At 46.0% G+C, this 24,425-nt stretch overlaps 1 protein-coding gene and 2 long non-coding RNA genes across 7 annotated transcripts; 2 read left to right on the top strand and 1 right to left on the bottom strand.

The window, feature by feature from the left end:
• The first annotated feature begins 2,732 nt into the window (after window positions 1–2,732).
• LOC109738942 (uncharacterized) lies at window positions 2,733–8,232 on the top strand. Of its 5 annotated transcripts, none has more exons than XR_012203489.1 (8): window positions 2,733–3,208; window positions 3,680–4,464; window positions 4,618–4,704; window positions 4,903–5,150; window positions 6,057–6,461; window positions 7,005–7,132; window positions 7,252–7,397; window positions 7,532–8,184. It is a non-coding gene; the product is annotated as an uncharacterized lncRNA (long non-coding RNA). The 5 variants fall into 5 exon arrangements; XR_012203488.1 differs by having other exon boundaries at window positions 4,888–5,150; XR_012203490.1 differs by having other exon boundaries at window positions 4,618–5,150; window positions 7,263–7,397; window positions 7,532–8,232.
• An 8,815-nt stretch (window positions 8,233–17,047) lies between these two features.
• Window positions 17,048–22,931, bottom strand: LOC109738940 (uncharacterized). The gene is made up of 4 exons (XM_020298031.4): window positions 18,637–22,931; window positions 18,405–18,533; window positions 17,515–17,811; window positions 17,048–17,368 (listed from the first exon to the last, which is right to left on the bottom strand). Exons 1-4 carry the CDS (start codon window positions 20,458–20,460, stop codon window positions 17,351–17,353), a joined length of 2,268 nt encoding a protein of 755 aa, XP_020153620.2. The 5' UTR covers window positions 20,461–22,931; the 3' UTR covers window positions 17,048–17,350.
• Window positions 22,932–23,272: 341 nt separating this feature from the next.
• On the top strand, window positions 23,273–24,172 carry LOC120974739 (uncharacterized). Its single transcript, XR_005770084.3, has 2 exons — window positions 23,273–23,627; window positions 23,839–24,172. It is a non-coding gene; the product is annotated as an uncharacterized lncRNA (long non-coding RNA).
• Window positions 24,173–24,425: the final 253 nt, after the last annotated feature.

Below are 24,425 nucleotides of genomic sequence, written 5' to 3'. Positions count from 1 at the left end.
GGAAGCGGTGTGGACAACCTCATCTGCATGGAGGATTTCAACATGTTTTACTGGAATTCCCACTTATGAATCTCTCCACCTTCTAACACAAGGTGAGCTTCTTCACTGCATTGAAAAATGTAGCTAATTTAGAAAAAAAAAATTGAATTTAACAAAGAAAGCTTTCTGAAAAAAAAAAGACAAAAGAGAAGCACCACTTGAATTATTATGTAAATGCTTGTTCATTCATGACAAGAAATCTTCCCTCACTCTGAATGAGTAAATAAAGGTCCATGCTTTGAATACACAAGACAATCGAAATGGTTTTAGATGCAAGGTTCAGAACTTACACACGTAGAGCTCTTAACATCATAAGACAATGCTAACAGTAGAAAAGAAGTGGTTTATATTTAGAGAAGATGTATATGAACAAATGTGTGTAAAGGGCAGGGACATTACATCAATAGCCAGGTATTTTACGATGCCCTAGTTGACAATAACTTTAGTATGTAGCACATTCGGTTTGCATTTTACCGGACCTATTCACATGGAGAAATAACTGAGCATATGTATTTTTCATGTCAGAATATTTGCATTGCATCCTGCTTCTTCAAGAAATGTTGTTTTTACCATAAGGTTAATAATACTCCAACAGTATATATTACACATAGGATATGTAGCTATTGTTGTAACTGCAGCCATGCATTCAGATACTCAGTGTAGCGTCTTGGATAGATTAGCACCAAAATGCACATGTTGTTCATTAGCACAAGAATGACATACACGAACAGCCGAACGACGGATGGACGGCGACTGTAGTTTAGCGATATAGGTGCCCCATCATGGCGGGCAACATCGTATATATGTCCAAATCCAACTGCACTCGGCGGTCAGCGAGCACATGTCCAGCACGGCCTTAAGGTCACAATTTCAGCATGAAGCCATCGCAGGGAAGCATACCCAGATCAATGAACTTACTACACGGCGGGCGAGGAGAGGAGTCTCCGCCTACTGCGGTGCAAGGAGGAATCGTTGGCAATCAAGATGGACTGGAACGCAACCACTGGAGAGGTGCCGCCGCAAGGCTGGCAAGAGGAAAATCGCACTGTATCGGATTGGATGGATAGGGAGGAAAGAAGAAAGATTCCTGTGATCCTAGATGTAAGATAAGATTATGGACCGTGATTGACAATAAAAGATTATTACCAAATAAGAGATTCATGGTAGGGTTAACAAAGGAATGTAAATTATGGTGATTGAATGGTAGTGTGGAAAAAGATATGAAAATTAAGGTGAATGAATCATTACTTTCCTAAAAGGTGGGACAACTTATCTTATAGGAGGGTGTGGACCCAAAAAAACGACGGCTCGGCGAAAAATAATCGGGCATGGGAGGAGGGACGAAGGTAGATGAGTGAAAGGTTTTTTACGGAAGAGGAAACCTTATTTTTTTTAGGTAGTAGAGATAGAGATTAATGTGGAAGAGAAACTGACGAGACGTTATGCCGACGGATATCGGACGCATATCTCAGCCATGAGATTATTATTGTTACATGCTTTTTGGAGTATTTAACAAAAAACTACCACATTACACGTCACCGTTCCACTGAACTACCACATTCAAAAAATTGACCGAAAACTCCAATTTAGTACTTATTTTGTGACAAAAAACTACCACTTTCATAAAATGACCATTTTAGACGATTTAAACACGTTTATGACAGGAGGGGCCCATTTGTCAGGGCTGACGTGGCGGAAATTGTCGAACTCCGTTTATTTTGACTGTCATGTTGACCGTTATGACGGGTGGGGCCCACATATCATTCTTCCTCTTCATCCTCTTTCCCTGTCTGACATTTTAACAAACACTTCATGTGCATCATTCGAGCACGCATGTCAGGTGCGGCCATGGGCGCGGCCGTGAGCGCCACCACGGCTATTGGCCGGGTGCTCCCCTACACCACCATCTGGAGCAGCATCCCATGGTCGGGCAGGGCGTCGCCGCTCCTCCGCCGTCGCATCCAGCCAGCCCGTCGCCGGAGTGGTCCGTCCATGGCAAAGACCTCCTCCTCCGCGCGAAGGAAGCCGGCTCCGGCGCCCTCAGGCTAGTGCTTGCCCGCACCGCCCATGGGCACCTCCTCTCCTATGCTCCGCGCTCTCCTCCTCCTCGTCCTCTTCTCAGCGGCCGCCGTCCACGACGCATCCAGCTCCGGCGCCGCGCCCTGTTCGTTGCTGGACCGGCTGTGTGGCAGCCTGGGCAGCTCCGCGCGCACGACTAGTCTCCTCCTGCCACTCCACGCGTGGCGCGTCGGAGCTCACGGCGGCCAACGCCGCGGCGCTCGCGAAGCTTGCAGACAAGGCCACCGGCGACGCGGTAGGCCGAGCTCCGGCGGGTACGAACACCAGCTGTTCGTTGAAATGCCTAAGAGAGAAAGAGGATGAGGAAGAAGAAGGTAGATGCTGACATGTGGGACCCATCTGTAATAACGGTCAATCTAACTGTCGAAATAAACGGAGTTGACTTTTCCGCCACATCAGCTCTGACATGCGGGTCCCGCATGTCATAAACAGGTTTAAAATCATAAAAACGGTCATCAACTCAATTTGGTAGTTTTTTGTCAATCTCTACTCCTAATGGACGAGTTGGTTGAATAGTACCCCCACTTTCGTCCGGTTTTTTTTTCGACTGGTTTTTTTTCGCTGGTTTTTTTTCGTCACCTCCCCACCCCACCTCACCCCACCCCACGCACGCACCCAAGAAAACCATCCCGCATGAGGAACGCCGTTCCTCTCGATCCCCTTCCGTCGCCGCCGCCGTCCTCTCGATCCCATCTATCGTTGCCGCCGCCGCCGCCTCTGCAAGGCAGGGCGGTTTGAATCCCGCAGCCGCCGAACTCCGGGAGATGCCGTCGCCGCCTCTCCAGGGCAGGGCGGTTTCAGTCCCTGCCGCCGAACTCCGGAAGACGCCGCCGCCACCGAACTCCATGACCCATGGCTGCCACACATCTTCCTCCACGCACGGCCGCACCCCCACCCCTTTTTCTTCCCTCCCTCCGGCCTTCATCTCTACCCGTCCCACTCCTCGGCCTTCAATGGTGATCCGCTGCCTCCCGCTCCTCGTGCTCCGATCTGACAACTGATTCACCGCCGCGCCTCGGATACGTCGCGGCGACTCGGATACAGGCGACCGGCGGTGATCTGAGACCAACGAGTCGGCACCACATCCCTGGTACTTCCCTTCCCCATCCGCCAACCCTCTACCCTCCCCCTCTACAAAGGCCCGTGCGGCCCTGTCCGTCCGACCTCGACGGACACGACCATCCGGGCAGACGCGGCCATCATGGATCACGAGAACGTCGGCGCCACCGGCGCCTTGGATGCATCGCCCGTCACCACCACGATGGCACCTCGCTGCTGCCGCTCGGCATGGATGGCCGCCCCAAGACATGGATAAGCTCTCGTGATCCCCACCCCACCCCTCTCATCCCCTGAATCCGTATCCTCTGCTCGTGCTCTCCTGTTCCTCCTGAAACGACGAGGGGTAGTGCCGGCCGTGGCTCAGCAGGATAGCATAATTAAGCTTGCCCTTTTTCTTTTGTGTTTGAATCAGATTTGCTGGCTCTCAGTTTTACATGCACGTATCAATCTTTCTTCTGTATGCAGGTTACACACCTGATGATTTTTACAACCTCTTCTGCAGATCTTCAGAACACCGAGCGAAATATTGGCTTGGAACGATCTTGGGTTGGCAGGGCGGCCAGACCAGGTGGCAAATGTGGTGCACGAGTCAACCTCACATCATACTGTGGTGTCTAGGATGGGCGTGGTGTAACATGACGCTTTCTAGAAGCATGTTATCGAACATCTCCACAGAATCACGAGCTTGCCTAATTCCCAAAGCATGTTATCATAAGGATGAGTACGGAGGACAACTCTCTCAATTCCCAAAGCACTAATCTTGTCCTAATCGCTCATATATTGAATCACTTTTCGCTGCAAATATGTTTTCTGTTTGATGAGCTAGAAGATGCTTGGAGGCTAAGGACAAAGAGGATCTGACATTCACGTTTTTGGGAGGCAATAAGTACTTTGTGCACTTTGGCTGTGGATATGGGTACACATTCTTGATGTCTCGATGAATTGGAGAACAGATGTAATGGTACGTGCTCTATGTAAGGACATGGGAACAATCCTCCAAATTGAACTACGTGATGGGAGAGTAGGTAGGAAACTTTGTTCGTGTACGGGTTGCTTTTCCTGTATATAGCGGGCGCTGGAAATTTCAGTTGCGATGATAGCAAGGATCAAGGAAAAGAGAACAAGGGTGGGGCTTAAACTTCAGTACGGGTGCTTGTCGTGGTTCTGCTATGCATCTGGCTACATCGGGCATCAGGTCATGTCTTGTGCGCGTAAGTTCAGGTGGTGAACCTGTATGCTGACGACTGCGATGCTTACCACCGAGGAAGTTCGTGCAGCAAGCAGGAAGTAAGACCTGAATTTAACTAGATGACCCACAATATCTAGCAACTCAAACCATTGTCTCACATTAGAGTAATTTTTAATACAGTCATATAGCTATCCATGCTGACATGTTGTATTATTATTTTCATTGGAGGTTAATTAAGTATTTTTTTTCAGGCACCTTGGACAAATTTTGGAAAGAGGAGCACGACTCGGAGGTATGAGCCCCAGCAAGGGCCATCACAGCTGCGCTGACAAGCAAGTGTAAGTTGGTGATGGTGCCACCGTGTCAGAGTTCAGAGACTACCCTTGGAAGCACAAATTGGACAAAGTGCTTTGTGCCACTGGTGTTTCAACACCAGGGATGTGATTTTGCTCTATAGTTTGCAGTACATTAGACAATTTTGTATGCTATTCAGTAATTAATGCTAAAGTTTATTCCTACAGCTTGTACTTGAACAGGTCCCTGTTTACCGATGGCGAAAACTCATCCTTGATCCAGCTTACTTCTGCAAATGTTGACCAACAGACAATTCTCTTCATGCCTTATTCATAACATCAAATTTCTCAACCTGATGGCATCTATCAAGGATCTCTAAAGCCGATGGATTAAACTTGTGTTTTTCTCGTGTGTTCAGTATACATGGTTATCTTCGTAGGCTAATTTCACTTTTGATGAACTGATGATAAAGCGACAATGGAATCAGAAGGTGAGCTAAAAATAATCTTGTTATCTATTGTTGTTGCAAATTTTCCAGTATGCGTGTATCTATATCATAAAAAAGGAAGCAAGTTTATACCATGATTATAATGTCCTACTGATGTGCTTATTGTATCGATGAAACATCTCGAATGTATTTCTTTTTACAAATCTAATTACTTGGATTCTTTTTTTCTTTCGTTTTATATTTAACATTAAAGTTTGCTTTTCTATCTTTTCTGATTCACAAATTACGGTCATGCCAATGGAAATGATGAATACACTTCTATAGTTGGTCGTAAAACCAGTCGAGCATCTGGCCAAACCCATTTGCGATGCAGGCCCAAAAAACTTCATCATTCATTCTGCAAGCTGCCTAAAGAAAAAACAGCACCACTGAAACATACAATATGACTTAAAGGTAGCAATAAAAAACCATCTCTGGTTCATTAATTGGTTCGGATAATCAAATTATTCAATTGAAACATGTGAGAAATTATTATAAAAAGAATCTGGATGCATCATATTAAAAGTGGAATAGGGGCAGCGGCATCGATCCTTCGTAATGACCATCTGCTGGAAGGCGATGCGGTTGGCGAGAATTTGCTTAGCTCTTTCGATGACGCCACACGGGCATTCGTGAATTCCGAGTAAGCCGCGACCCGGTTTGACAGGGTGAGGGATGCGGGAGTGGTTGACAATGAGGTGGCCCTGTCTAAGGGCACCCAGTAGACTGAGAAAGGAACATTGTTTCTATAACACAATGATATTTAGACTTTCAGAGCACCCCCTGCACTACGTGAGATTTAGAAGGTATTCAGATTAGTGTTTGCTGATATCTGTAAATTCCGTTTGTGTGAGTTTTATATTTTTCTATCCCTGTCGACGTAGTAATCCACTGTTCATTGATGTGCAGGTGGTACGGCCGGCGGATGCATCCATGTGCTAATCATCTGGCACCAAGCGGACGGAGCCGTACGAGTTGGGGCCACCAGCTGGCTGACAGCGCACACATGGGCGAGCATGAGCAACATGGAGCTAGGGAGTAAGCTGGGTGGGGAGCGGGCAGACCGTGGACAGAAGAGAACAACACCGGGTTTGTTAATTACTTTATGCATGATCACAGATTTATCTCTTTATTTATGTGGCTTATCAGGCTTGCTGCACGATCACAGATTTATCTCTTTATTTATGTGGGTGGACAGAAACATCCTTTCTAAAGTTTTCTTGGGGCTGTACTGACGAACAACTTATTCAGTGATACCAACCCCTTTGAGCTCCCTCAACCCTTCGACAACACTTATTCAGTTTCTCACCACAAGTGAGTACTATTTGCACCAACATTCGTGTTAATCATTGTACGTGCTGGTAATCAGAGTTTAGATAAATGCTACTAATGTTAGCGCTCGCCCTATATGGACAGAGTGGTGGCCGAACGATATGGTTAAATAATAAACTGACTTGGAAGAAGCAACAGAACTTATTATGGACAAAGAGAGATGCACAATTTTTCTAATCTGTTTATTATTGGTCGTTTCATGCATCGTTTAGGGTAAAAAATTCCTAGAACATGAGTTTGTCCTTGCATAATTATCCATGCTTGATGGCACTACATCGTATTAGCATACTTTAAGTTTGTCCTTGTATTATCATGTATTCAGGGGCAAAAATGCCCAGAACAAAGAAATGATGAATTGTATTGTAGTCATTCTTGTAGTTAAATATTATGTTTAAAATTGATCATCACTTGGGATGTTGCCAACTGCAGGGTCGATGAGACATTGAATTGCCATATTGCTTTTCCCTCTTATTGACATGTTAAGAATATATCTTTAACAATAGAATTTAATATTTGTGCTTTCAGGTAGTAAGAGACATGATCAGATCGCTAACCAGTGATGAAGGCGTTATGTGGTCGTTGACGTCATGCTAAATGTTGGTGTAGTGCCAAATAAGAAGATACGGAACAAAATCCCTAAGCTAGACATTATGGTATAATGAAAATTTGAGGATTCTTGCCTATCATACCCATTTGTAGTCTATATCATACTGCAAAATTCCATGAACATTTGGTCCACAATATATTTTTTGTTATATGGTTCCTGCCAAAGCGTGGATGTAGGTGGATGTGGGCGCTGTGGCCGCCACCAAGGATGTAGGGGTCGCGCCCCAAGCTGCAAGTACGTGGTAGGGCGTCAAAACTGACGAGGACACGGGAGCCGCACTGCAGCATGAGTGTTTTTCATAATTTATTTAGGTATGTGAAGTCTTTTTAATGTTCACATATATGCTGAAATTTTGACATTGAAGAACCAGCAATGAAGTTGTATGTAATTTCTTGCGAGAGCTATACCATTCTTTTTAGTACTAACTAATTCCCATGAGTGCCAGTGGTGAAATTTTCAGGCCTATGAACTGGATGATATTTTCATTGATGGCAATCTTCATCAACCTATCTACGAGGACATTGATATACTAATTGCTGCACAAGTGTTCTCAGCACCGGCTAGCAAGAAGAGAGTATGATTGTTCAATGCTCACTGTTGTAAGCTTGTTTCACGAGGAGCTTCTCAGTGTTGTACATGTAGGGTGTGGATAATATAAATAAAATCTATTTGTTCATTCTTCTACTGTACCTCCGATTCGTCCCCCACGGTTCAGTAGAGTACAGTTATGTGCTAAAGTATTAGGAAGTCATCATCTTCTAAAACATATTGTTACCTACTCAACCCAGTAAGCAAATAAAGAGTGTGGTGAACTTAACACCTTTCTATCTTTATTTTTTGTTTCTCTTATTCATAGCATCTTTTCCCCATTTATAAATCTAACGGTGGTGAACTTAGACTTTGTGTAAGGAGAGCCATTCTGTTTTCTTGAACTTAACAACTCCATATATCCTTATTTATCCAGAAAGCTTTCAGACGATACTCACACCATCTGACTCTTTGAAACATATAAATGTTTTTTCAGATCTATTACAATCCAAGATTTGTTAATTAATCATATTATTTATACTCATAAGTAGTATAAAGTTACCCCAAAATTGTTAATATGATTTTGGATTATATATTATGATGCTGAAAAGGACGTTATTGGTGCCCATTAAAATAACAGTATGAAATAACCCTGCATATATTTGTTGGTTTTTAATTTAAGTCTTTCAACTCAACTGAAATTATTATTTGTACTCCCTCCGTTCCTAAATATAAGTCTTCCTAGAGACTCCAATGTGAACTACATACGGAGCAAAATGAATGAATCTACACTTTAAAATATGTCTATATATATCTGTATGTAGTCCTTATTGAACTTTCAAAAAAGACTTATATTTAGGAACAGAGGGAGTACAACATTTACTAACTTTTATCTCCTATTGGCTATCTGGAACGATTGTGGGTATTAATGAAGAAGTCCTCGTTAGGTGGACTAGCTCAAAATGGAGAAGTATGTTGGTATTTTCGGTTGATTGTTTTAAGCATTTAAGCTCGTAGCAACTTGTAACGTCAATATCTTCGGGATGCCTTGCAATATTTTAGAAAACTATATTTTTTTTCCAGCATGATGTGATCCGGCCTGATCTAGCGTGCTGCCCTGAGACGTCCTGACCCCATTACTTCTCACATATGGCGGTTTTCAGATAGCGTAGACACATGGAGACAATTTGGTGATCCGATTCTCTCTCCCTCCCTCCCTCCCTCCCCCCCCCCCCCCTCTCTCTCTCTTAGTTGCTAATAGAATAATGAACAATCGATAAGACTAATATTATAGACCTCCTCCTCCTCAATCCTACCATGTATTATTCGACTTTTGTGCTAATACAGAAAAAAGTATGTTGTAAACTTGTGAGTCGTGAGCAATATTCTCTGGGCAAGTTTTAACCTGCTTATTCACAATTGATGCTGCATGTCAATCGCCCTTTCACCCTTATTTTTTATTTTAATGTCTTAGTGTATGTATAATTAGGGTTTTTCTCCGGTTGGTATTTGAATAGGAGTTGGTCGCTTCCCTTTACATCATAGTTCATAGTACAACACACACATTTCCTTTTGAGTCTTATGTGAATTTCATTTTGAGCCGATACACCAAATCTGAAGTTACATAATTCTAACAAAACTAAAAATTACTATAAAAATATAAATAAATGCCAATAAATTTTTAATCAACAAATGTTATCAAAGATTGATGTATCTACCTCTCCCAAGATAGCTGGGAGTAGCATGTTCTAGAAGATGTGTTTTGCTGCTGCAGTTTCTAAATGGTAAATTGTATGGTTTCAAGTGCCTAAGTTCATATGCAATAGTTTGCCAGCCAATTGCACATTGCAATTAAGTTTCTGGTTGTAACTTCTTGGAACATTTTTTAAAAGGGAACAAAATCATCCATGTGTTAATTTTAATTAAAGGAGAATAGCAATGCACACGCTTTCACGAGACAATCGATCTTAAGCATAAAAAAACATTCAAGTGTTATTATCATTTGTACTGCAATGCACAATAAAGAGGTCAATATTTGTGTACCACCTTTATTTTGTGCATCAGATATGATAACCCTTTTGTGTATAGGGTAGAGTTACATTTTATTATCGAAATACATTGCAAGCGAAGTACATTACAATTACTTTGGCTATATTTTCTATCTATATGAAATTTACATGCAACCAATACAAATTATGAAAAGCCCGTGGCAACGCACGGGCAGTCTACTAGTAAAATTAGTACTAATCTGTAGTTTTCGATCACTTTTTAAAATGTGGTAGTTCTGTGGAACGGTGATGTAAAATGTGGTAGTTTTTTGTCAAATACTCTGCTTTTTGCGAGATATCTCAGCCGTGAGATGAAAGACGTATCGACGGCAGACGAGCGGTCCGGAGATATCATGGAAAGTGCTTTCCAAAATAAGTTGGTTCAACCGTCCCAGCAAATGCGCCCAGATCCTCTACCGTGCCCGAAGGCACGTCAGAGGTGCCGTGCCTTCTTGCTTTCCACGAAAACAGCGCACTGGGCTGTAGCCTACGAGCAGAACGGCCGAGCTAATGGGCCTGCTATTTTGATTGTTTATTTTCAGCAGCTTAACAACGTTTGGCTCAAAAAAAAAAACAGCTTGGGAACGGGAGGATCACACGTTTGTTTTGATTGTCTAAAAAAAACACGTTCGTTTTGAATAGCAAAGCAAGATTTTTTTTTTCTGCGGGAAACTTCCAACCTATTTTTTTGGAAAGATCAGATCTATTATAAAAAGTTAATAAATTAAATCGAGATGCTATGTCTGTGGTGACTTCGTACAATCTCAAGATGCAAGCTAGCTCAGTCTCTTGGAGGTGCTCATATAGGTTGGATCCTTCCGATATATGCCTCTCTTCAACAGTGGCAGTTGTTGTTCTAATGCGCTGGTCTTATGGAGCCTTAGAGCATCTCCAACAGCCGCCCAACACGCCGCGCGCTAAAAAAGTATTTGCAGCGCGCCGATCGCCTGTTTTGGCTCGGCGAGGACCAAGTTCATGACACAAAAGTTCACACGAACCAAGTTCATGACACAAAAGTTCTCACGAACCAAGTTCATGACACAAAAGTTCACACGAACGAATGGCCCATCAACAATCAAGCCTCGTCTTCGTCTTCATCCTCATCTTCCTCCGATTCATCATCCTCCTCCGAAGCCACCCATGCCGGTGCGGGCGTCCATCGGGTCAATTCGCCGGCGGCGGCGCAGGCGGGGCGAAGGTGGCGCGGCGGAGAGAGTGCGGCGAGAGCGCTCGAGTGTGCGGCGCGCGGAAACGGGCGCACCGAATAAACAACGCGCGATGGTGATTCGGACAGCGTGTTGAACTCTATATGCTCCGCGCGCGCTTATTGCGCGTCCGCTGGAGCCCGGATATCGATTTTGCGCGAGCTAAAAAGCACAAATTTGCGGCGCGGCGCTTATTTAGCGCCGCTGTTGGAGATGCTCTTAGCACAACGACTTCGGCTCGCTCTAATGTTTGTAGTCATTGCTAGGTCTCTACGGACTTGGATGTAATTTTTACTTCTTGTTTTCTTTATACTACCTTGACAGTTGATGAATAAATTAAAAAAATTCTCGCAAAAAATATTCCTTATAAGACAAATGATGAATAGTGTTCGTTCGGTGATTTAGGAATCTCGATGTAATTTTTATTATGTTTGAGAGGATTTATACTTTCGATGAATTTTTATAATAGATCTGATTTTTCCGGAAAAAAAAATTGAATGTTTTCCGCATAAAAAATCTTGCTTTGCTACTCAACTAGCGTGTGATGCTCCCGTTCTCAAGCTGTTTTTTTAGACAAACGTTGTCAAGCTGCTTTTTGTCAAGCTGCTGGAAATAAACAGAAAAAACAATCAAAACAGCAGGCCATTAGTTGGGCCGTTCTGCTCGTAGGCTACAGGCCCAGTGCGCCTGTTTCGCTGGAAGGCAAGAAGGCACGCCACCTCTGACTTGCCTTCGGGCACGGATCTGGTTCCCCAGCAAATCCCCTTCTCCTGCTCAGGAACCCACCCTCGGGCGCCGCGCCGGTAAGGTTCACCGGAATCGCCGGTAAGGTTCACCGGAATCGCCGGTACTGGGCGCCGCCCGCTGTCGCCGCGCCGGTAAGGTTCACCGGCATCGCCGGTACTGGGCGCCGCGATCGACTGGTTGACTCGATCCGATTACGAGCCGGCCGGCCCTAACCGACGCGTCCACCAGTCGAATTCGGAATCCCATCTCGCCCGATCCGTAAGGCAATCGCAACATTGGCTCTGGCTCGCTATATATAGTCGTCTTTGGTTGGATAATTTCCACCTCAAGCGTACGTACGCACGTCCTCCATCTCCAGCCGCTGCATCTTGTTGCCGAGCCCGTCTCTCTCTCTCTCTTAGCCTACTGCTGTGGGCTGTGGCAGATGGAGCCCATGAGGGTGCGGACGAGAATTCCTATCATCTACGAGGTCGTGGAAGATCGGGAGCCGGCCGACGGGCAGCAATTCCTGGAACGAGGTATACGGGATTGGATGCAAGGCCGGTTGCCGTTGATCGATCAAGAACTCGACATGTTACAGACACAACAAGAGGCTCGGCAGCAGAGCCGCTATGAGGAGGAGGAGGAGGAGGAGGGGCCGTTCTGGCCGAGTTTGGTAGTCCCAGCCTCGCGCGACGCCGTCCTGCAGCTGCCGGAGACAGCCGGCGCGCCAGCCGGAGCCCGGCTCCAGCAAACGGAGTGCGCCGTGTGCCTCAAGGATTTCAAGGTGGACGACAAGGTCACGACGATGCCGTGTGACCACTACTTCCACCAAGGTTGCATCTATGAGTGGCTCATGGTCAGCTGCGTCTGCCCCCTCTGCCGTCACGCGCTTCCTGCTGCAACTCCACCGGCGCACCACATGGAGGCGACAAGTCCATCTCCATGACCAATTTTTCTGCTGGTGTCACTCTCCCTGCTTCAAGCCAGGCAGACAAGGAAATTTATCAGCTATTCAGTCCTCAATGTAAACCTAGAACTTGAAGCAGAGCATATCTTTATTGTTTTTGAGAAAAAAAAGAGCGTATCCTGATCTGCTTCTAGAGCAACGTTGTGGCCCCTCTCTCTCTCGCTCTCTGTTTTCCTTTGATGTAAAACTATTCATGTCTCCAGAGAAGAATGTTTAACTTGAACTAGTGCCATGTTTATTTTACCTGCCACCGGTGTTACCCAGATCAGTATATCACTGGCGCTCTATTGTCACTGATGATATTAGGGTCCCTTTTCTTTGACTGTATTCCTTGGTGTTGAGGAGTAAGAGTATTTGCTTTAGTTGTCACTAGCAAGAATGCACATTTGTCAGTGATTCAACTCTCAAGCAAAATACCTTTGACAAGGGTACTTATTCCTGAGAAAAATACAAACTTCTTTTTTTTCCTGGAAAAATAGAAACTGAAACAATGATCTAGAAGAGGTTCAACCATGCCCTTACAATTTTCGCTCCAAACAATAACCGTGGTGTTCAGACTCTGATGGGTGTATTATGGTTTACTGTTATCTCTGATGGTGTTCAGACTCCCCAGAAAATAGGAAACTGATAGGCTGAAGAACTGGAAATCAGGTGGTTGGGCTTGGCAAAGGCCGTCGGCCAGCGGCGGCAGACGGCCTCGAGGGCTGAACCGGATTCGTCCCGTGGATGCTTTGGTGTCTTCGCGACCTATCTATGGCTACCCCAGCGAAGGCGCTGGCTGACCACCGTGATAAGCACCCTCGAACAACTTGATCCAGCTAGGAACCGGAAGCTATGTCCGCGATACGCTGTACATGGATTGCCATCGGTGTTGGCCGGTCCTGGCCGTGGGTTGCTACGTCATGGCGGCTCCACCTATGTGCGGTCTGTGTCTGTGTCTGGTTCGGCGACCTGTTTTCCTGCCAATGGTAGTGGATCAGTCTTGGATGCCGGGGCGGCGGCCATGGATGGTCAGGCTGCACTGGTGGCTAGTTGGCAGGTGGAGTTGTAGCAGTTGTTGGCGGTGTGCTTCAGACATGGAGGCGGCGAGTGTTCCTGGTGAAGTTGTGCTCGGCGGCGGCAGCTTAGCCCTGATCCAGAATGTGGAGGCTTTTGGTTTGCGGTACCTGTTGTGGTTTCCTACTCCTATCCCACGACGTGATGGGTAGGCAAGGTCAAGCCAAAGCAGGGAACCCTGAGGTATGTAACTTTTGAATGTCTGTTTCTTAATTAGGCATGTCTTTATTTTTTAATTATGCATTTATTTATTTCTGAATTATGCATTAATTTCTAACCTTTGATGATGATTGTATCATAATCATCGTCATCGTCGTCATCGATGATGATGATGATGGTATGATCATGATGGTATCATCATCATCATCACTATTGCCGCTTCGACGACGACGATGATGGTATGATTATTATGCAAGTACTGGTTTCCAAATTAACCATGTGTTGGTTTGTTTTCATTACGCATGTACTGATTTGTTTTTTATGCAGCCAACTCAACAACCAAAGAGAAGCAAGAGCAAAGCTTCTAAGCAAGCAGGAGCAAAGCTCCCAGCCAGCACTTAATACAAGTTCCCAACATGCAAGTGGAAGCTCCCAGCCAGCAGGATCACAGTAAGCAGCAATGTATTCCCAGGAAGCATCAAGGTCACAACCAGCACCTAGGCATTCCCAGGAAGCACCATGATCACAACCAGCACCTAAGCCTTCCCAGCAAGCACCAAGATCAAACCAGTTGCAAGCTCACAGCCACCAGCAAGGGCAGAACAAAGACAACAAAGGAAGAAAAATAAGCAAACTACAACAGTATCAATGTCTCAACGTGGGTCATCTTCAGGCCAAGTTCCAAGGGATAACAGATTCCGGTGCTTGTTGTTTGGTGATAGATTCTGATCAGTGAAGAACTGAAGATGATGTCAAACATCAGTGTGAAGATGGTTATTCTGTTGATGTGAACATCAATGTTAAAACCTGGGGTTTTTTTACATGAAAAAAATGGTTGTAGCTTTGTCTTTTGGACATGTAAAATGATGTCAAACATCCAGTGGCTGTAGCTTTGTGAACTGAATGCCAAGTTTCATGTTGTTGTTATGACAAACTAGAAAGGCTCTATGCTGACAATGTTTTGGGTTTGTTGTTTCATGTTGCTGTTATGAACTACAAAGGCTCTGGTGCATCTTATATAATCTTTTATATATGATGGAGGTTGTTCTGAAAGCCAAGTTTCTGTGGTGTATGGCAGAATTTTCCTTTTTGCTGTCAAACTGAAAACACAGATACAAATTCATTTCAGACAGACAAACACTTGCATTTTTCAGCCAATATTCAGAAAAGTTGACTGATACAAAATACCAATTTTTCTCATGCTTCTCACTGGCCTGACATAGTAGCCCTACCAATAAACATAGCAAAAGCAACGGAAAAAAACCACAAATCTTTCTAAACCAACTACAATGTGACTTCATCTTCAACGATTTATTTCTAAAGCTTGGGCCTGGAACTTCTCCTGTAATCTCTGCATTTCAAACTTGTTCATTGCTTCTGAAAGATCATGATCAGAAACTTCTTTTCCCTCTTTCTCCAGTTCATCTCTGAGCCGAAAATTCTCTTCCCTCTGCTCCCAAACTGCATCACGCAAGTTCAGCACCTCCAATCTTGCAAAAACCAAACAGAAATTGCAAAACAGAAAATAGAGAAGGTGAGTCAATCCAACCAAAAAACAGAGAACACTGCAGCAGATCTTACCATCCTCAGCCTGGAAATCCATCGAGGGGTCTTCAATTCGCAGCTGCAATTGAGCAGCGGGTCGGCGAGTCCCTGTGCGGGATCGGAGGACCAAGCTTGCGGCGGGGCAGCGAACACGCCGACGACCAGGACGAACCGAAGCTTCCTGTGATGCATGCCGCCATGAATTCGGGCTGGATTGGCAAGAAAAAAGATGAAGCCCGGGGGTTATGTAGTCCAGATGTGAGACTTCAGGGGGTTATATATACATTTAACTCGATTATTAATATATGTTCAGGCCGGCACAAGCCCTCTGTTGACGCGTCAAAAAAATAAAGCTCGGCGGTGGTTGTAGCTTTTCCTAATACCTGCAAATGCTGTGAATTTTGTATATGGAAATAGCAAGAGTTCAAGACAAGAAGCACCCTTGATGAACAGTCTGTCTTTCACACATCAATCCACTCGTCATCATCTGGAAAATGTGATGGTGGTTTAGTGAAACAACTTCTCACATCATATCATTGCTACTTCGCGTTATGTGAAGCTTTCGGTCATGGTGCGAATAGAAGTAGTTCAGAGTTCATGTTTTGTTTACATTTGACAAGATGAGCAAAATAACCTTTTATTTGGGAAGATGATTGCACTGATCAAGCTCTATTAAACCTTGACAGGCAGCTTCCAGTAGGATTGGAGAAAGCAGCCAAAAAATAGTCTCGCCAAACTTGTCAGATGTTATTTTGCTTGTACTGAATTGTTCAGTGAACATAGCTTGGTAGTTAAATGTTCAGAAGCATTAATTTCTCGAACCGATGATCAATATGAGCCGAATGTTTCTCAGATTTTTCATATATGTATAATCTTAGATCTCTTGTATTTTTCCAATTTTTTCTGAGAATATGAATTTTCAGCCAAAAATAGTTAAAATTGGCAGCTGGAAGTTAAGTACCATGAAACTCTAAAAACAAAAGTGATCTAAATGTTCTAAAACTTTCCCAGATTATCCATGTATGTAATCTTCAATTTCTGGAACTGTTTCAAAATTTTCTGAAAACATTAAACTTCCAGTCAAAATTAGCTTCTAAAAGTTCAGAAGAATGGATCTGTCAAACCAACGGTCAAAATGACCTAACTCTCCCAGATTACTGCTATATGTAATACTAAATTTGAAGAAAATTTTCAAAAAAATCTGAGAAAAGTTGGAATTCTCGGTCAAACATGATTCATCCATGTTCATATTTCAGTTCAAAAAATGACCCAGCTGTACCATGCTCGTTCAGTTTAAATTCAGTGGGACTAAGGCACAGCCTGTAAAGAAATCCCAAGTTCCCATTTCTCCCCCAATAAATGTGACTACTGTCAAAAGAAACCAAAAGAGACTCCTCCAGTTACTGAACTGCAAATTAACAGATCACAGATTCAAACAAATCACAGAGTATATGTTCTCAATATACACTACATATTGCATACACCACATTTACTGACTAAAATTTCATCATCAAACAAAAAGAAGAAAAAAAACAGTAACACAGCACATGCATTTTCTGCCTCCAGCGAACATACTCTATCAATACTGAAAAAAATCAGCTGCATGGTGTGACGAGAAAGACGGCGAGGAGTAGCACGCCGTGCCATGGTCGGTCCGCCATGTAACACATGCTAGTATGACCAACACATCAATGGAAACCTATTTACTCATATGGTACAAAGTATGAGAAAAGAGATTTGGCAGCTCACAGTCGCAGCAGATCTTCAATATATCTAAATTTTACAAGAGGAAAATGGATGTTTCCCCCTAAAAAATAGGAAAATGGATACTGAGCTAAACATGTCTGAACAATGAGCAACATTAACAAGGACGCGTATCACGGCACAGTATATATCAACTGCAGTGCACTATTTCAGCGAAATCAAAAGACATCTATCAGAGCAGATCAGATGTCCGCCACTCCGTGCGTCCATCATTCCCATGTATATGTCAGGTCTATCTTTGCATGTATTTCCCTTCAAATTCATCATTGGCCACGATCTTCCTGCAACACAGGGATGGAGAAGCATAAACAGGTAAGCATTTCAGCATAATCCAAAACATTGCAGAAAAAAATCTTTGCTGCCTAATCCAAAACCTGAAGAAATACTACTACTGCAACAAACAGAGGAAGAGGGTGTGCAGTATTACTTTTTGGAAAATAATTCTGCATTCAGCTGAGGCATGCGGAGCCGAGCTGATTTCTTCCAATGAATCAGATATTGTTCTTGGGCAGCTACTCTTGTGTGGTACCAAGATCACGCGGTGTAACGATTTGGCACCTTTAATTATTGCACATATAAGATCTGACTCGGCATCCCCTCCTTGGGAGGAATCCAGCTCCAACAACCGAAGAGAGTGCTTCACACAGTGTGCATTCTTTAAACCAGTAAATGTATGATCAGAGGCCATCTCGGACAATTCACCCAATCCGACTCTATCCAATCGCTGTTAAAAAATATATAACAATCAGTATAAACGGAACCAAACAAATGTTGAAATAGAAGGAAGATACCATCTATATAGAACATACTATTATCGGAACAGACACTACATTTCCAGGCATGGTGCTGTTGATGGCATGACGCGTTCATGTGCATCGTCCTATATTCTTTGCTCTCAAAACAAAAGTAGATGCCTCGACAAAGGGCAAGGCAAAAGGCTCCTTTACAGATCTTGCACTATGATGTGTTTCAGCATTACACAGCAATACCAGAAAGTCTACTAAAGAAGTTGAGATCCATGAATTTGACCGAAATAAAATTCAGAAATACCAACTCTACTAGACAAGATATTAAAGGAAGGATATATTTCGATCTATTAAGTAGCACAATGTGGCGCTTAACGGGAGGAAGGGTTCGATACAATAGTTCAAGTAATTTTATTTATAACATGATAAGCAGTAGTGGGTTCAAGTAGTACTGAAAACTTTCAAGGATTACAAACTCATACTGTTTTGCCCAATCATCTCTACACACCCATTTTTAATCCACTCCCCTTTCAACAAAACAGTGGTAACGTACTAGAAATCAAAGAATTACCTCCACTGTAAGAGTTGTCAGCACAGCAGCAGTTTCCACTATCTGTGATAGTCTACATCTGTGTCCCTTGTCTGAGAAATTGATGCCAATGTGAATGAGTCGGAGACTTTTGAATATACTATTGATACCCTGCAGCAGTACAAGGAATAAATAGGAACCTTAGATACACACTTGCCCTGGAGTACTATATTCTACAATACTGAATGCAAATTCAGTACAGAAATCGACATACCTCAGCCAATTGATGTTGTGTCAACTGAATCCAGTGAAGTTCTTGCAGAGCCAAGACACCGTCAACCTTAAGTTGCACTTTTGATTTTGTAGCTGATACTGATGTAGATAGGACAAGGAGCTGTGGAGCATACTCAACAATGACTTGGGACGCCTTGCTACAAACGATTTGCAGAACCTTTAAGCTGTTGGATCTTATTGCAATGTCCACAACAGAAAACCCAATATGAAGTTCCTGTAGCACATTGCAGTGGTTGTTCACAATCTCATAAAGGCAGTATCTATCGAAGCTGCAGCACATCAACTTCAGAACTTTCAAACTGCACATGCGAGAGGAACTTCCCATAGCAGGGATGATACTAAAGAATCCAATTGTGAGGCTCTGGACAGAATGCATATCAACCAATGGGAACACTGTTTTAGTGGAACAAGCAATGTTTATCATGGTTAGGTCGTCTATACTCCTGCTGCGGAGGGTACTCATCAATGCTGTTAACTGATCATCTGACCATGTGGATGAGTCCAATCGGAAGTACTTTATTGTACCCAAGTGATTGCTAAGCACCGCTGCGAATTCCGCTGTGAAGTTAGGGTGCTCATCTCTACTTCTCCTAGAAGGTCGGGTTCCCCCCCTTGTCCTTAAGAATTCCATGGGACTAATAAACTCCTTGTCATGCAACACTAAGGGCTTTGACTTCCAGATTTGATACCAAAAGGACAATAGTGGCATACCATAGATAAAGAGGTCTTGATACTGGTTGTAAATATTGTGTGCAGCCACACCATCGTCGCCCACCATGGTGCTTCCCGGGACTGTCGCCAATAACAATGAATCAAGCAAATGTTCCTTCCTTGCTGGCCTTGCCTTATCTTCATCCTGGCTCCCATCAGCTGTACTCCAGGGTGCCGTGCAAAGGTGTTCCATCAGTTGTCCCGTGAGGTTATCAGCAGGTTTCTTTTCGTCACTGGTCGAGGCCGTGGCCCTGCTCGTCCATGTCGCCTCCACGGGCTTCTCTTCACATGACACGGTGGTCTGCATGGCCTTCTTGTTTCTTTCCAGTGCCATACTCCTTGACAACCTAGTAGCTACTGCTGCCTTCTTCATTGACGGGGTTCTGGCCCTCGTCCATGTCGCCTCCACGGGATTCTCTTTACATGAAACGGTGGTCTCCACGGCCGCCTGCCTTGAGAACGGAGTAGCTGCCCCTGCCTCTGCCTTCCTCCATGACGAGCTCGCGGTCTCGGCCTCCATCATCACGGTCCGACTATGGGACGCTGCCTCGCAGCTTTCTTCCACCGATGGCTTCGCCTTTGACCTTGGGGCAACCTGGGACCTCATCTGCGGCGAAGTCGGAGCCGCCACCTCCATCCCCAAGGTCCGACCATGGAAAGCGGCCTCGCAGCGGCAGCTTTCCTCCACCGGTAGCTTCGCCTTTAATCTTGGGGCGAGGGCGACCTCCTCAGAGGTCATCTGCGGCGAAATCGCGGCCGCCGCCTCCATCTCCACGGCCCGATCACGCGAAGCTGCTGCTGCCTCGCAGCTTTCTTCCACCCGTGGGTTCGCCTTTGATCTTGGCGCAACCTCCGCGGAGCTCAATTGCGGCGAAATTGCGGCAGCGGCCTCCATCTCCACGGCCTGATAATGCGAAGCTGCCTCGCAGCTTGCTTCCACCCGAAGCTTCGCCTTCGATCTTGGGGCCACGGAACTCATCTCCGGCGAAGTCGCCGCCTCCGGTGCCCCTTCGTCGGCCACCGTTATGGCGGCGCTGGGCGCAGCGCCCAGTGTGGCTAAGACGAAGCGGAGAATTTCGGGCGTGCGCTCCATCGCCGCTCACCGGCGAGGTTAGGTTTAGAGTTGTGGCGAGGTCGATAACCGCCGACGGTTATTACTTTTGTTGATTGATGATGAACCGGCAGGAGGGAGGTATATATAGGTTTCGGGACCGCAGTTCCCCAGCACTTCCCCGGGCAACTCCAACGTTGTACATGTAACCCGCGCCAATCGTACGAACTGGCTCTGTCCATACCCTTGTTGCCATCAATATGGAACAGCAAAGATCCGCGGATGCGTCGGCGCGTCCGAGTCCGAGTAACCGCAAACCGTAACCAAACCGATGGAGGGTGGTTTAAGGTGTCCGGAATTTGGTCATGTAGGCGCTCGACATCCCCAAAACCCCGTCCGGAACCGCAGATTTCTCACTCCGTCCTTGCTGTATCTGCCACTCTACTACCCTCCAAGACTGCCGCCACCGTTGTACAATCCCGACAGCCCGCCCAGGCCTTGCTGGAGCTCCACTCGGGTGCCATGCCGGCTTTGCCTCCGCTGCGGACACCCATTGTCCTTTGCCGCCCACCCCTGCAGATGCCAATCACAATAGACGCAATGCCCGGCGAATGTTTGTCCAAATTCTTGACATTGTTTTCCTCACGGTTCGGACGTCAACTTCTACAGCAAGATCTTTGATTCGTCCTCATCCGATGAGGATAAATATGAGGATGAAAAGGCGATGGTGTGGGGCATGTCATCGGTTTCAAGGGATCAATCAATGAACGTCGAGTGTTGAACCGGAACATGGAACGAGGGCATTTAATTCTGATGGACAACTACTTTGTCACTGATGCCCTTTTCACGGACTATTTTTGTTGTCGGTTTCAGACATGGAAAAATATGTTTGTCCGCCTTTACAACGGTGTCCGGGCCTTTGACGGCTACTTCATCTTGAAGAAGGATGTCGTTGGAAGAATTGAATTCTCTGGTCACCAGAAGTGAATGGCTGCATTGTGGATTTTTGTCATGTCCGCCTAGGCATGCATCTTTTAACTATGATACCACGGCAGAATGTTGATGAGATGCAATGACATGACATACAAAGATGATACGCAAGAACGATCCAATGCAATTACTAGACAATTTAAGTGAATTGTGATTTGCAACTAAATTGCAGTTCAACCAAACTCCTTGTTTAAGGAAAGGGGTTCGATCTTCCTTGTTTAGCTACTCAAACCAATTTAAATGTTGTTAACCTGGATGAGCATGGCATACGATGATTATAAATATGAGCTAGGATCAAGTTAAACAAATTAAACGGAGAAGGAAACATTATATAAATCAATTTCATGATTCTCCATATTAAAAGAAATGTGGTTAATCTTGTTTAAGCTCAAAAAATAATTTTAAATATTGTTAACGTGCATGAGGATGACATATTTGAAATGTATGCAATTTATTGACCAGTTGATATATAGTACTAGTATGATATAGGTCCATACATCGCCACGGGGAACACATTTTGTTGGCACGGCGACGTTTCGGGGATTCAGGTAGCCGTTAGTGACATGGCATGCCCTGCAGCTAGCAAAGTATATAGTAGGGTGCATGTGGAACAGGCATCTTATTCATCATTCACGGCGGTTGTCTCGGAGGTTATACCTTTGACGCGTGCGGGATGCTGTTCGGCGTGTGGCGGCGGTAGTGGTACAAAGGGAGGGTCGTCTTGGTGGTCGTCGAAGGCAGGGGAGCGTCGTCGGTCTTGGAGGGTCATCCAGCCTGTGCATCGCAGAGCCGGTCTTCAGGGTCGTGCAGGATCCTCGGCGGTCATCGGCGACGAGGTACTTGGTGATGGTCCCGAAGGTGGTCGATGGCGGTGTTGCTTGTGGTCTCGGGCAGGAGGCGAGCGTGCAGTGCAGGAGGTGGGGGCGGGCTGCAAAGGACTTGCAGCAGGGGTCGTCGGCGATGTTGGCAGAGGCAACCGGCGGCGTGCAGCAGGGAAACCAATGTGGAGCGAGTCGGCCGGCAGCTCGAGTTCTGCTCGGGTCGGCGGACGCGTGCATGCGCGCTTGCGAGCTCGGGCAGGGGAGGGCCGGGCGTCGGGCCAGAGCGGAAGGAGGCGAGGGAGAGCAGGAGCGCTGGAGGGGAGGCGGCGGCGGAAAGCAAGGCGGCTGGGGCATTGGCCATGCGGCGGGCGAGCTCGCTCGGGATGAGGGGGAGAGAAACCGGAGGAGGGAATGGCCAGGCGGCAGAGCCTTCGGGCGGCACAGAGGTGAGCGGGCGACGGCGCGCCTAAGCCAGGAGGCGGAGCTCCATCGATAGCCGGCAGTGGCTGCACGGCGCGGCGGCAGCTCGTGCTGCGGGCGCAGGTGGAGAGGAGAGCAGATGGAGGCGCCGAGGTCGGGTGGTCGGGCGCGGGCGCATGTCGATGTCGCCGCGTGCGCGTGCGGGCGTCGGCCCTCTCCCTGGAGTGGGGATTTGCCGATTTGGGCAAGGTGGCGGCGCTGTCGGGAGCAGGGAGAGAGTGCGAGGGTGCGTGGGGTTGGGCTGTGAAGTAAATAGGTTAAGGGCTTAGTGGGCTAGGGTTGCCAGATGGGCTGCTGGCTGGCTCCTGCGGCTGAAGTGGGCCTTGATAACTGCCCAACGTTTCATTTATAAGCAACATTTCCCAAATTTACTCAAAGGAAAAAAAAGCAACATTTCCGAACGACCTTGATTCCCTTCGGTGCGGCCAGGGGCGGATCTGGGCCCCAGGCCCCCAGGGCCCAGGCCCGGGGCGTGGTTTTTTTTTGTTATTACCTAGCCATGTTTTCTAAATGGGCCCGGGGCTTACCCAAAAACACAGCCAGGGCCCAGGCTATTGATCTTCACACTCGCGCGCAGGGCACACGACGCAGCCCAGCTCGCCCCCGACGCGCAGACGTCACGCCCCGACTCCCCGTCCCCTGCTCGCCTGCGCCCTCCGCCGCTCGTGACGGCCGCCGATGAATCCGCCGCTCGCCCGTGCCCTCCGGCCTACGCTGCTCGTGACGACCGCTGGTGACTCCGCCGCTCATCCGCCTGGCCTGCTCCGCTGCTCGCGCCGTCGCCCGTCCCGCCGTCCGGCCGTCCCTTGCTCGCCTGCTGCCCTACTCCGCCGCTCGCGCAGCCCAGCTCGCCGTCTCGCCCGATCTGCTGGCTCCTGCTCTCCGCCACGCGCAGGACTGCTCTCTGCTGCCGGATGTGTAAGTGGCTGGGCACACCTAGACTATAACTTGCTGTTTTCTGAACATTTTTTATCTGCTAGACTGCTGTAATGTTTGGATTTGCTACTACTGTACTACAGTACTGCTTATGGTTCATTGCTGCTGTCAAACATTCAATTTCACTTGAGTTGTATTCGAATGTGAATGTTGTTGTTGCCACTGTTAATATCAATTTCATTTCATTTTGTAGAAATAAAAGATGACGAGATATTTTTCATTGTGGCCGCAACAGAAGTGTCTACACCCGGAGTTTTAGCAGGGATTCAAGGGGCCAAGAGGACTGAAGCAACTCCAGAAAATGAAACAACTGCAGAAATGGGACCACCGCCTTCAATCTCAACTCGAGAAAGCAACTAATGAAGCAAGCCATTGATTTGGTACTCTTTTTACTTCACATACTGTTCGTAGTTTTTGTTATCTTTTTTGTTGTATTTTTAAGCATTGAGTTTATAAATTCTAAATTTGTGGTGTAATTGAGCCATATTTGAGGTAGCTAAAGTTTGATGGACGTTAAGTTTTTCTCTCGCGACAAATTTTTTTTTGGGCCCTGGGCTTGCTCCAATCCTAGATCCGCCACTGGGTGCGGCGGTTCTGCGAGCTACTCCTTTGCTTCTTTTTTCAAATGATAAGTGTCACACGTGTGGCATGAAGCAATCCGGCCTTGACTTTTTTTCCCCAAAAAAATCTGAAACTTGGCATCCAAACAGAAAGTCGTCATGCTTGATAACTAAAGTTGCCATCACACTAGAACAACAACCGTCGTCGTTGAAGAGAACG

This window comes from Aegilops tauschii, chromosome 2 (genome assembly GCF_002575655.3).
Source record: "Aegilops tauschii subsp. strangulata cultivar AL8/78 chromosome 2, Aet v6.0, whole genome shotgun sequence".
Lineage (NCBI taxonomy): Eukaryota > Viridiplantae > Streptophyta > Magnoliopsida > Poales > Poaceae > Aegilops > Aegilops tauschii.
This window is presented reverse-complemented; position numbering and strand designations above follow the sequence as displayed.

Excerpts from the sequence above, each read along its gene's own strand:
- LOC109738940 (XM_020298031.4), bottom strand. The coding sequence starts at position 20,460 with ATGGAGCGCACGCCCGAAATTCTCCGCTTCGTCTTAGCCACACTGGGC. Across the intron at positions 18,534-18,636 it reads CACAACATCAATTGGCTGAG|GGTATCAATAGTATATTCAA; the intron begins GTATGTCGATTT and ends GTACTGCTGCAG. Across the intron at positions 17,812-18,404 it reads TGACAACTCTTACAGTGGAG|CGATTGGATAGAGTCGGATT; the intron begins GTAATTCTTTGA and ends ATTTTTTAACAG.